Raw genomic sequence first — 12,436 nt, forward strand, 5'->3', positions numbered from 1 at the left:
CCTCAAATTACACTGCAACACACACACACATACACATACACATATGCACACATTAGATAGCCACAGGGACATGAATACACAGAAAATGTGCACACATATTTTAGTGTATGCATTTCCACAAGCATTCCAGGTGATAATATGTCATCTGAACCAACTCAACACGTACAAATTTAACATTCATCACCAGCTATATGTGTATATACCGTATATATATACACATACATACACATAAATGTGTGTGTTTATATATATATATGTATATATATATATATACATATATATATATGCAGTATATATACAGCAACAAAACGTGTGTTTGAGCATTGAGCTCTAATGTATATTTGTGCGTCTCCTCCTCACAGGGTCTTCCTGGACCTCAAGGCCCTATTGGACCACCTGGAGAAAAAGTACGTCACTTTTCCTTTGTCTGTTATTTGAATTTACACAAACGTGCATGGTGGAGTTCTGCCGTTGGAATTGTGTTTGATTGAAAGCACTTTATTAGCCATGAACGAGTGATACAGTAAAGGTCAAAAGGTGCTTTATGTTGCACTGCTGGCATCTTGTTTGTGCCCTCTGATGTTTGACCTTGTGTGTTGTCTTCTTTGTCTCATGCAGGGACCTCTGGGCAGGTCGGGGTTGGCGGGATTACCTGGAGCTGATGGGCCTCCTGTGCGTGCTCTTATTACCTGTATATATATATACATACATATAGTGTATCAGTTTGACATGAATCACAAATTACACCACTTCACTTCTGTAACATCCAAACCTTGGACCATTGTTGTTTCTTAGGCTTTTAAATGAATGCAAAACACAAAGGTTCCCACACGTGTGCAGTATATGATATAACATCTTTCAGATTCATTGTAATATGCTGTTATATCCCCATCAAGCTATTGACACCGAAGCAGGTTGAGACCAGCATGCAGATCCCCGAGCATCCCAGTGTATACAGTAGATGTGAGCTTTGTACAGACCATCAAAACATTACTATCAAAAAATAACTTACAGTGTCAATAAATATTAATATCGTAGTAGTATCATTTATCAAAGTCATAGCTATCCAAAAATCATTAAATCAGTAGCAACTGGACTTGAAAACTACAAATTGTATTCTCTTCTTTTCAAGTATATTCAAGCAAACTACAAGTCCAGTTCCTGCTGATTCAATGTTTTTGGATCACTTAAAAAAGCTAGTTTAGAAAAGGCTGCAGAGATTTGGAAGAAGACAAAACAAAAATACAAGGCAGCTGCACAGTTAAGGATCTCTAAAGGTAAATGTCAGACTTCTTCTCCAGCTCAACTACTACAGGCTCCAGCCTCAAGTCACAATGGTCAGTGTGCTGCACAGAGGAAGTTCAAACGATGAACAAATGAATATAGTTTTCACTTTTCCTTCTGTGGTTTTTCCTCAGAAATAACAACATAAAAGTACAAACCCTTGCTAAGAAACAACAGTGTGAATTTTAAAAACACCACCCTCATTAGGTTCAGTATTTCCTTTTCTGGTAACCAAACCATCAAGTCACCCCTTTTAATCACGTCTAAAAAGAACAGCAAATAAGCCTCTTTTTCTCTATATTCTATACACAATAACACAACATTGTTATGTCCAGTAGTTTATTTTGCATTCACTATTTTCATTTTAAATGCAACAACCACCATTAACCACTTTACCAACTGTTATTTTACAGGGTCATCCTGGTAAAGAGGGGCCGGCTGGAGAGAAAGGAGCACAAGTAGGTGTTTTTAATGTGTACTGTGGTGAAAAGAGAACACGAGTATATGGTTGTGCAGTTCCTAAACTACTTTTAGAACTATTCTTCTGAAGATTTATGATTGTACTTGTATTTTTTATTTACGTATTTATTTATTTTTGCTTCTGGGGAAACAAGTACATTTAGAAAACAACAGCGGGCAGCAGAAATCATAGCACTTATTTATTGTAAGAATAATAGTAGTAGTAATTAATAGGTGCTCACAAATGGAGAATTCAAGTACATGTTTTCATTGTGTCTAAAGTGTATAAATATTTAGTAATATTGCTGTTAATTTATTATATGAGTGTCAATATTTGACAGAACATTTGGATTAATGAGCATTTTTGTACATACTTGCAAGTTGCAAATGTCATGGAGACACAAATCTACTCTACAGCTGCCTGCACTAAAATAACTAATGAATACCAGTGTTTACAGTAAATAGCTATTAATGACATGCAGTTGGTGATTGAATAAACAAACTGTGGTTTCTTTTCTACAGGGTTCATCAGGCCCACAGGGTCCTATCGGTTATCCTGGCCCTCGTGGCGTGAAGGTACGGTTTGTGTTTGACTTGTGCTGACGTTTGATCGACTCCCTTGTTGTTTTTACCAGTTTTGGGGAGTTCAGACTCTTTCCTTTCACTCTGCCGTACATAACTGTGCTGTATTTATCTCATGGCTGTAATGTCTCCTGTTCAACAGGGAGCTGATGGTGTCCGTGGTCTGAAGGGGTCAAAGGGAGAGAAGGTACACACGTCATTTCTTAACTTACCACCATGTAGTGTGAGCAAGTGAGCAGCCAAATGAGATAGTGAATCAAACACTGGAAAGAAATGATATTATATAGTGTATTAATGCAGTAGATTTAGCAGATGTAGGAAAAGATTGGCTATATAACCAAGCCACACTTTGTGTTTTGTGGTTGAAACTCAGTTTTATCAAGAAGGTGAAGAGGGCAAAATAAAGTTTGTGTATACTTGAAATGTATTCATGTCTCAGTTGTTCTGTCTGTCTCTGTGGCTCTCGATCTTTGTTTTAAAATCTTTTGAGCTGAAGAGACCGACAGGAAGCACCATGCAGAGGTCACCCGATAGTAATCTTCAGTGGAGGCTGAGACTTGGAGTGACCCTCTATGCGTTTTTGAAGTTTGTAAAGCTGCGATGATCAAGCCTGGTTTCAAAGAACACTGCACTTGATCTCAAGTGCTTTTGAAGTGTTGGTGTGTGTCACCGTGTAGGATTTAATCCAAGCTGCTTCTTAGTATGCCTGACGTTTATTTAAGATGACCAATACACGTATACTGCTTCATAAAATCAATTATGAGTCTGAGGTGCATTGTTCTTTCTGCAGTGACAGGTATTCATATCAGTTTTTTATTGAATTATTTATAGAAAGAGGTTCAAAAGCCAAAACCTTGAGGAGAAAGGGCTTGTTATGAATAAAGGATGCGCTTTACCTCAGGTGTCGTGTGAATGTGGCTGTGTGTGTGTGTGTGTTTCAACTTACTAGAAACAGACACACACACTGTTGCATTATGCATCAGATTTTGTTGAAAACATGGACAGGTGACGGCCTGGAAACACAAAGTGTCAAAGAGGAAAAAAGAGGAATCCTAGGCGGAAGTGCACAGTGGCTTTCAGCATTCTCATGATTGTGTTTACCAGAGCTATACGTTTGAATTTACATACAAGTTTCACATAAGTGTTCTTTGGTGTCACTTTTATGGATCTGAATTCAGTGTGTCGTTATTATATTTGTAAAAAAGAAAGAAAGAAATCCTTGCATTGGATGCTTTTTTTTTAGTTTTTTAGTTTCTGCATCATAATATTTCCTCACAAAACTTGCTGGTGCTTAATGTAGAGAGTGTGAACAGTGGTACAGCAAGAGAGCAACCCTTTAACCCAAGTATGCTACACATGCTGTTCCACTTTTTGACCAGCAGAGAGCAGCATTGGTCCTGTGCTCCACAGTGGCAGTCAGATTTTTTTTTAAGATGTTCACTAAATACAAGAAGTGGGATTCAACACTTGATGTCACCCAGTGACAGTTTGTTAAGAGTAACACATCATTTAAAAGACACAATAAAGAAATGCACAAACAATCTTTGTCTCATTTTAGGGTGAGGACGGTTTCCCAGGTTTCAAGGGAGACATGGGAATCAAAGGAGACCGGGTGAGTCTCCTCACTGAAATAACATCAGATGTCACGTAAATGTGCATGGCAACACTTACTCACTGTGTTGGTTCTTTCTACTCGTGCAACAGGGAGAGCTTGGCCTGATTGGGTCCCGAGGAGAAGATGGTCCTGAAGGTCCTAAAGGTCGATCAGGACCCAACGGAGAAGCAGGGCCCCTTGGACCTGCTGGGGAAAAGGTAACCATTATTTTTGTATATACATAGGTAAAGTTCTTGTCCATCTGCTGTCATTACAGTGGAGTCAATGAGCAGCAACTGCTGCAGAGTAATGTTGTCTTCAGGGCATATTACTGTTCCTTAGAGTTGTAAAGGCATGTACAATTTTCTTTCAGGTGTTTGCCTAATAGTTTTTTTTATGAAAGTCCCACAATGGTTAATAAATAGGTTGATAAAACCATTTCCTGTATAGCATTTACAGAAATAGCTACTTGAAAAGTTTAACTTTGCATTAACAGTTTGTCAATGTGGTATTGATAGACTGCACTTAAAGCATTCCACTTCAGGGACAGTGTCTGTTTTATAACACTTCTTAATTAAATGTCTGTTGGATATTTCTCCGTTGTAAGTAAGACAAGTTTTTTCCTTGGACATCACCGTTCTTGCTCATCTCTATACATTGCAACAAATTGCCATCTACACATAAAGATGTCCCCCCTCACGTCGTTGTGAAACTACAACTTAAATTTATAATTTTTTCTGGGTATAGAGCAACTGTCACACTGTTTTTCTTTTTAAGAAATGTGAATTATTTTCTATGTGATATGTTGATATCCATTGAAGGCCATCACAGAGAAATCATACATTAATTTGATTAATGACGCCGGTGCTTTATTTAAATATCTTTCATGGGAAAAAAGGCCCATGCAGGCACAAATACAGGGCTGTTGGAGTGTCTTCTTGACTGTGACTGTCATTAGCTAATCATTTATAGAAAGCATTTGTTTAACCTCCAGGCTATTTCACACACCAGGTGGAAGTAAAACCTCCCTCAGTGATAGTGAATGGTGTGTGCTGTGGTTTGCAATATTTCATCTTTTTTCAAACACAGTCATGCTGATGTGGAGTTGTTTCGCACCCTGAGATAAGTGTTGATTGAAGCCATTAACTGGGGAATATTGTATTAAAATTATGTTTTTTGTACAAAGATATACAATGTTTATGACCATAGACACCGCTGAGGCTCAGTGGCTTGTAGTGTATAAATAAAGGCAATAAGGGGACACTCCTGTCTGGTTTATCCCAGATTTAGGAAACACTAATATTTGTCAGTTTTGTGCAATAACGCCAAGTCTATTTAAAGCTTTGATGTGAATTCAAAGATAATACAATAATACATTCAAAACAAGAGAAATGTTTTCAAATCTGTTTTGACAAATTCATTCTAAACAAAGACTCTGATCTATATCCTTTACTGTTAGACTACAGTCAAGTTTCCAATGATACAGTCTGACATTCAACATGATTCAAGAGAGAATTGAACATTAGTAGTGAAATTATTTGCTAATAATAAGGCTTGTACTAGTTATAGTCATGATACTCATCAATCCTAATTTGATTTCCCAGTGTTTCCACCTCCACATGGCATTCATGTCACGATGGTAAACGATATTTTATCTAATAAAAGATAATTTTCCCTCCAAAACACCAACCTCAATGCCCTTCTTCTTAACTCAGGCATTTGTCTAATCAATAAAAAATTGTAGTTATCTGCACATAACTGTATTAATATGCTATACGAGCATGTTTATAAAGCTTTACGAGCACTGAAGCACAGGTGAAAGTGTAGATGGTGTGAATTTAACTGGACAATCACACACACCAGACTGATTATTACAAAACAAAAAGAAATACAACCCTAATAGAATAGAATGTCTTAAGTTGTATTGCACGAGTACAAGATTAAGATTGCAGCTCCTGAAACGTCTTAAAATAATGTAAATAGACGGTCAGCGGTCAGCATTTCTGCCACTTCCTGCAGGAAAAGTTTGGGCTTTAGTTGTTTCATCCTGATTAATTTGAGCTACTTTTATCAGCCCGCAACACTCCTGCTCTTATCGTCCCTCACATGTTTGTGTTTTAATGGGAAAAGGCCATAAAACCATCAAGGATGTTTGAAAACCAACATTCTTTTTTTTTTCACTACAATGGTTTCTCCATGGATTTTCTGACATGTACTTTGTTTGTGTTTCACAGGGTAAACTTGGTGTCCCAGGATTGCCAGGATATCCAGGAAGACAAGGACCAAAGGTGAGTAAATGTGTACTCTTCTCTTCTCTGAACAGAACAGAATAAAAATATTTCTGAAAAACTGTTAGCAGTTACCAATTTGGGCACAATTTACACAAAGGCTTCTAAGTTCATAGGAGATATTAGATTTTTGAAATAATTATCGTGATACATCTGATTTAAATCTTACTTGATGTCGTTAATGCAACATGTGTTGAAGTGCTGTGCTGTAGGTAAGTGGTTTTGTTTTGTTTCATCAGAGTTTGGCTGATATCATTTAGTTTTGTGTTTGCAGGAATGTTGTGCTTGACATTTTAATTTAAAAGGGGTTGTTATTTCAATATGAAAACTTCACAGACACATTATGTGATGTGTTATACAACCTCTAAACATTTGCGGAATTAAACAGTGTAAAATAAGTGTTATGGTTGGGATTAAATGACAGCACTAATGCTTAATTGTATGATGTTTACATATGGTGTTTACTGTGTGGAAGTAGCTGGGGGTGACACTCGTCCATATCACAACGGTGTAGATAATCACTGGGATGAACGGTCATTATCATGCACACTCTGACCCACTCAGCCGCTCAATTCCCTCCATATCGCCCTCTTTCTATTGACAGGGCTCACGTGGTTTCAATGGGTTCCCCGGAGCCAACGGAGAGAAAGGAGCCAGGGTAAGAAACAAAATGCACACACACACACACACACACAGTGTCTGTCACCACACAATCACATTACCCAACAAAAGAAAAATGCATTTCTATTATAAGGGACAAAACAAGTGCAGTTTCAGCTAAAGTTGTTAATTTATGTAGGAACTGATATTGAATTGAAATGATTAAAAATGTACAAAGTGGGAGGAATGAACAAGTCGTTTACTTTATTGAGTTAATTGCATTGTTAATAGAAGATAATGTTACTTTACTAGATAATGCTCCCTGCCTAAATCAAACTCTTTTGTCATCAAATCCAATATTGTCTCATATCATAATCATAACCAGATAACTTCTCTGAGTGTATTTACTGGCAGTTTGTCTCTGCTTTAGACATGACTGACTTAAAGAGAGCATATTTTACTGTATATGTGAACTTTGGTACTCGTTAAGCTGTTAAACTGTTATTGATTCATATTGATTGGAGTTCAGCAGTCAGATACATTTTATCTTTAGACGGATTCAAATTAGATGTGTTGTACTGAATAGTAATGCCATAGGGGGAAGCGTGGCAGCTGTTTGTGTTTGTGTCTGACATATTTTGCCTCGTTTATCAAACAGGGCATCGCAGGTAAAGCTGGTCCAAGAGGGCAAAGAGGCCCGACGGTATGTATTATTAAATGAAATAACCTTTTATAATCCATGCATCTGTAGGTTTTGTGTCTGACTGTTTTGTGTCTGTTTTATGTTGGTTTTTTTGTAGGGTCCTCGTGGTGGCAGAGGAGCCAGAGGTCCAACAGGAAAACCAGGTCCCAAGGTACTAAAATACAACCTTAGCAATTGTTTTAGTCTCCTCACTGACTCGCACCTTCATCAGGCAAAATTATTCAGGACTTCTCAACTTCCGCTGCTACATCCATGCCCTTTCCAAACATGTATAGAATAAAATCAACTGATGATATGTTGTTGTTGTTTGTTTCAGGGCACATCAGGCAACGATGGTCCTCCAGGCCCACCTGGTGAGAGAGTAAGTCCATAACACAACTGAGACTCACACTGATTGCTATGCATGTGAATACAAACGAGGGACATCATCCACAATTAGATGTATAGTATATAGGGTGGCTTACTCAGTGGCAAAATGAACACTGTCGCCTCGTCACAGCACAAGCCTTCCAGCAGTGGCACCTTATTTGAAACCCTTTAGATCTTAGATTTCAATTTCATTAAAAAATAAAAAATAAAAAATAAAATAAAGTCATGAAACAAAACAGGCAGCTGCAGCATGTACTCAGAAGGAAGAGAAGTGGACAGAGCTTGATGGGGAACCTGTCAGGCTGCAGTTCCTGTCCTCTGTTAGAAAGAACACATAACAAGAATAAAAGAGTGTTAACAAAGGCTGTGTGAGACAGCACCTCTTGCTTTTCTCATGGGCTACACACTCAGGTCAACTCAGTCATTAAAAAAGGCAACCATGTCCTTATAAGTCTTTATTTAGCAAAGTTTAACTCCATGATTCTTACTGACATTTGCAAAGCACTACTGTTTCATTAGTTGCTCCTAAATCTTGATTTTGAAAAAAATGTAATGTCAGGGCTTAAGTTTTCTCTACCTTTTCCACAGCGCTCCGTATATCACATGATTTATTTTAAATCTCACTAAATCCCAAACCACAATGTCACTGCACAACAAAAACTCATTCTAGTTTTGATATGGACCCTGAACAGTTTTTCCCTGTGTTCTAGACTCTCATTGTTTGTGTTTCCCTCTTTCATCACCTTATTTTTCACTTGTGTTCTAAAAATCTCAGTACAGTCTTTAAACTTTAAAGTACCAACCAGTTTTGTTTTGGTTGAGGAACTTACTTGACTTTTTCCAATAAGGGAGATAATATATTAGAATATGATAAAAGGTTCCTGGGGCTTTTGATACTAAACACAAGGAAAACATGTCAAGTAATTCCACATTCGCTGGCTTATATATTGCTTTATTACAGCCCTTTGCCCCGTTATATTGACCTTTGGATTCGAATGGGGGCTGACCTTATTTTACAGGCAGTTTATTCGCCTCCTCTGAAGTCTCTCTAAGTTAACAAGGCTTGAAATATTCCCTTTCACAAAATATAACCCTTCAGGCATTTGATAACCTTTCGAGATTAGGGAAACTCCAGCTAATAAAAATCCAGCGAGACCTCAGGAGTCCACATTTTTGTCTGTACCGGGAAAGTAGATGAAACTTTTTTTTAATCCACTGTGCCTCTCCACTGTGTCCACTGTAATGACTTCACGTCGTCACCAGCACAGCTGATGAACAGTGAATCAGCACCTCAAAGATGGTGCATCACCATCGGCATTTAATTACTTTGTCTCCTGTCTTGTTTTTTTATGTTTTATGTTTCGTGATTTTTCTCTTTGTGCATCTCTCATCACTTTGACTCTCTGCACTGATTGCAGGGACCTCAAGGACCCCAGGGACCTGTTGGCTTCTCTGGACCAAAGGGCCCCCCTGTAAGTATTCCTCCTCATCCACGATAAGCACTTGACAGCTCAATGTAAACCCCCCACAGTAAGATCATGTGGCGTGAAGCTCATTCCTTCGGGTGCAGTGTCTTTACTATTACTTCCTGTCCTCCCCCCACTGTCTCTGTAGCAAATTATCCTTAATTTGCAAACATTATAAGTCACAGTTGATTCAATTTGAGGAGTTCATCGGGTGCAGTAATATATGGCAATATCCATAATTCTGTGGGGGGATCATTAATCTAGCTGTTATTGAAGCAGAAGCCATTTTCCTGCTCTCCTTTCCTGCTCTCCAATCGAGGCGGGAGACAAGTGGTAATTTCCACCTATCGATTCAGGTTTGGATTCATAGCTGGCTCTCAGTCAAAAAAACAAAAACAGAACCCTTTATTTTCCCATTAGTGTTCCGGTAGTCTAACTATAATTGTGTTTGTAGGGTATATTGTGCCCAGAAAGCATTTGCACTGAATTGCAATAATACAATCTCATAGGGATAGAACCTGTCTTGTAGCTCCATCTTTTCACACCACATAATGATTTGCGATGATGATAAATGTACTGGCTTACTCAGCTGGAGTGTTTTAATTCCCACAAAACAGGGACCACCTGGAAAAGATGGACTGCCCGGACATCCTGGCCAGCGAGGAGAAACGGTGAGGTTTTTTTTTGTATCCTGCATGGCGTCAGTGTTTAACATCTTATTAAGTCCACAAACAAAACTTCACTTGGTGTGTCTACATTGTTCACACATTGACAGATCTGAAAATACAGGAGATTTTTTTTCTATCTTAATGGCAAATGAATTAAATTCCATGTAGCCATTAAGTATTGTGTACAAATGACAAGAATTCCAGGATTTAAGGTTGGCTGTCTGTTGCAGTAAAAGCTGGCAACCAGACTTTTCTTTCACTGTCTCACGCAACCGTGCACACACACACACACACACACACACTTCATCCTCCGCCACCATTTATCTCATCTTAGTCTTGAGTCAGTATGCAGGAGATTATAATCAGGGACCCAGCATCTCCGGATGCTAAAGAGGCAGACATGTCTCCTAAAACAAAACCTACAACCCCTGCACATTGTTTAAGATCATCTACGCTACTTGTTCCTCCTCCCTCTCTCTCTCACACACACACACAGATACACACACACACACAGCATTCTGTTTGAGTTAATCCAAATGGCTTAGACTCCGATTTCAGACAGATTGACAACAGAGAGCTGGGGGAAACGTCTGTCTTATTGCTAGTTTGGCATGTTTGCAAATATCCCTCCCCCCAAAAAAAACAGGATGATCATCTTACATTTGCCAAACCATTGTAAGATACTATCATCTCTAAAATAAATTCAAATTACATAAATATAAATAAATAAAAAAGCAAAAGCAAAACAAAGTATGATAATTGTTGAAACAGAACGGAACAGCGGTTGATGCGGTTTTCTCAAGAGGCATTTTTATGAGCTTAATGAGGAATGGCCGCACTAAATGTGCCCCGATGATGCATAGATGGCATATCCCAAAAGACACAAAATCCACCAACAACAAAAGAATAAACAAAGACAAGTTTGATTTGATCACACCTTGTTGCAATCCCACTGCTCTTGAATTCGATTTCCCTCCTACTTGGTATGCATCAGTGCACCTTGGTTTGATGAGGCTCAGAGGGAAATAAATTCTCCTAAAAGCTTGACACATCATCGCCTCTATCATTAAAGCATCCCTTCCCGCCTGCCTCTTTCCTATAGATAACAAAATACGCCACACACGAGTGCCTCTCTGCCTTCACTGCTATTCAAGTGACAACAGAGGAGTCCTCATCACGGTGTAGATTTATGCTCTGATGAGCAGACGTCACAAGCGTCCAATACCAAAATGGATCACAGCAATAAAGACGTTCAAAGGTGGCCAGCCCTGGCAACACACATCGGCAAATAAAGATTTGAATTGGTGTCTCAGAGTCAGGGTCGATGCTGTAACAGAACATCACCGTAAAATCCCGACGTACCGATGATCAACATGCCGGGATCAGCTATCCATGGGCGTGGATTTGAAAACTTTGATTGGTTGTTGGATAACAACTTACAAAGGAAATGAGTCATAAAAGCCGCCTGGTTGTGTTTGAGGGATTCAAAGACTAGTTGGAAATGTGGGTGCATCAGCTCTGTGTTGATACACATCCAGAAATACACCAAGTATTATCAACTCGTGGCAGACGGCTCTATTACACTATGGACTACGTTTCAAGCATCATGTTGGATTAATATTTGGGGAATAAACTGTTCTGTGCTTGGACTGTTAATACTTGAGCCAATGGAGATTGGATTGTTCCTCTCCTAGAAGAGCGGCGTTCATCTGATTTGTGCTACAGTGTTGACTCAATAGGTGTTGAACTATCGCTTTTGTAGTTTCTTCCGACACACAGAGTATCCATAGGAAGTGCTGCAGAGCAAGTCACAGAACTGTTAGCACAAGTTTACATCTAACTTTTTGGTCTGTGTTCCCCCGGAGAGCGTATTTTTATACTTACTCTTTTTCTTATTATTGTTTCAAAAATGCATTATTTAAGGTAATTTGACCTAAAGTTTATACAGATTGAAAAAAAATGTTATTGGGAATGATACAAAGTCAGACAATTGGTGTATAGACAACATTCAAACCCAATAAGATAAATAACTCAACAACTTATTTTAATTACCCAACATTATGGTTTAAAGACCTTGCTCACTGCACATCTAAAGAGAGATAAAATGTGCTGTCCCGTGACATTTCTAGTGCTCTTCGTGTACTTGCAGCATCCTGGTGTGATAGTTGATCTACACAAATATTCTTAAATTATTACTAATTTCAGCAGAAAGTTCAGTACAATGTTTCCTCCAGTACTTTGTCCACAGTGTATACAGTACAGGAGAAATGACACGACTCATACACCACGAGCAATGATAAGGAAAGCATGCTGTGATTTGCATTCACATTAACCAAGTTATTGGGCCTGTCTGTGTTGTCAGGCGTTTATTTAAAGTGCTGGATCCAGAAAGCAAATGATCCATGTGGGTAATATATTGCAGC

At 38.6% G+C, this 12,436-nt stretch overlaps 1 protein-coding gene across 7 annotated transcripts in view; it reads left to right on the forward strand.

The window, feature by feature from the left end:
• col11a1a (collagen, type XI, alpha 1a) overlaps window positions 1–12,436 on the forward strand; it is a 70,388-nt gene that overhangs the window by 30,062 nt on the left and 27,890 nt on the right. For all 7 annotated transcript variants that reach the window (XM_058623004.1, XM_058622979.1, XM_058622987.1 and 4 more), the window contains 14 exons: window positions 363–407; window positions 619–672; window positions 1,698–1,742; window positions 2,266–2,319; window positions 2,468–2,512; window positions 3,884–3,937; window positions 4,030–4,137; window positions 6,154–6,207; window positions 6,812–6,865; window positions 7,466–7,510; window positions 7,608–7,661; window positions 7,827–7,871; window positions 9,298–9,351; window positions 9,963–10,016. In XM_058623004.1, the coding sequence (XP_058478987.1) occupies window positions 363–407; window positions 619–672; window positions 1,698–1,742; window positions 2,266–2,319; window positions 2,468–2,512; window positions 3,884–3,937; window positions 4,030–4,137; window positions 6,154–6,207; window positions 6,812–6,865; window positions 7,466–7,510; window positions 7,608–7,661; window positions 7,827–7,871; window positions 9,298–9,351; window positions 9,963–10,016 (765 nt within the window). The remainder of the gene's footprint in view (window positions 1–362; window positions 408–618; window positions 673–1,697; window positions 1,743–2,265; window positions 2,320–2,467; window positions 2,513–3,883; window positions 3,938–4,029; window positions 4,138–6,153; window positions 6,208–6,811; window positions 6,866–7,465; window positions 7,511–7,607; window positions 7,662–7,826; window positions 7,872–9,297; window positions 9,352–9,962; window positions 10,017–12,436) is intronic.

The sequence above is a fragment of the Solea solea genome, chromosome 1 (genome assembly GCF_958295425.1).
Source record: "Solea solea chromosome 1, fSolSol10.1, whole genome shotgun sequence".
Taxonomy (NCBI): domain Eukaryota; kingdom Metazoa; phylum Chordata; class Actinopteri; order Pleuronectiformes; family Soleidae; genus Solea; species Solea solea.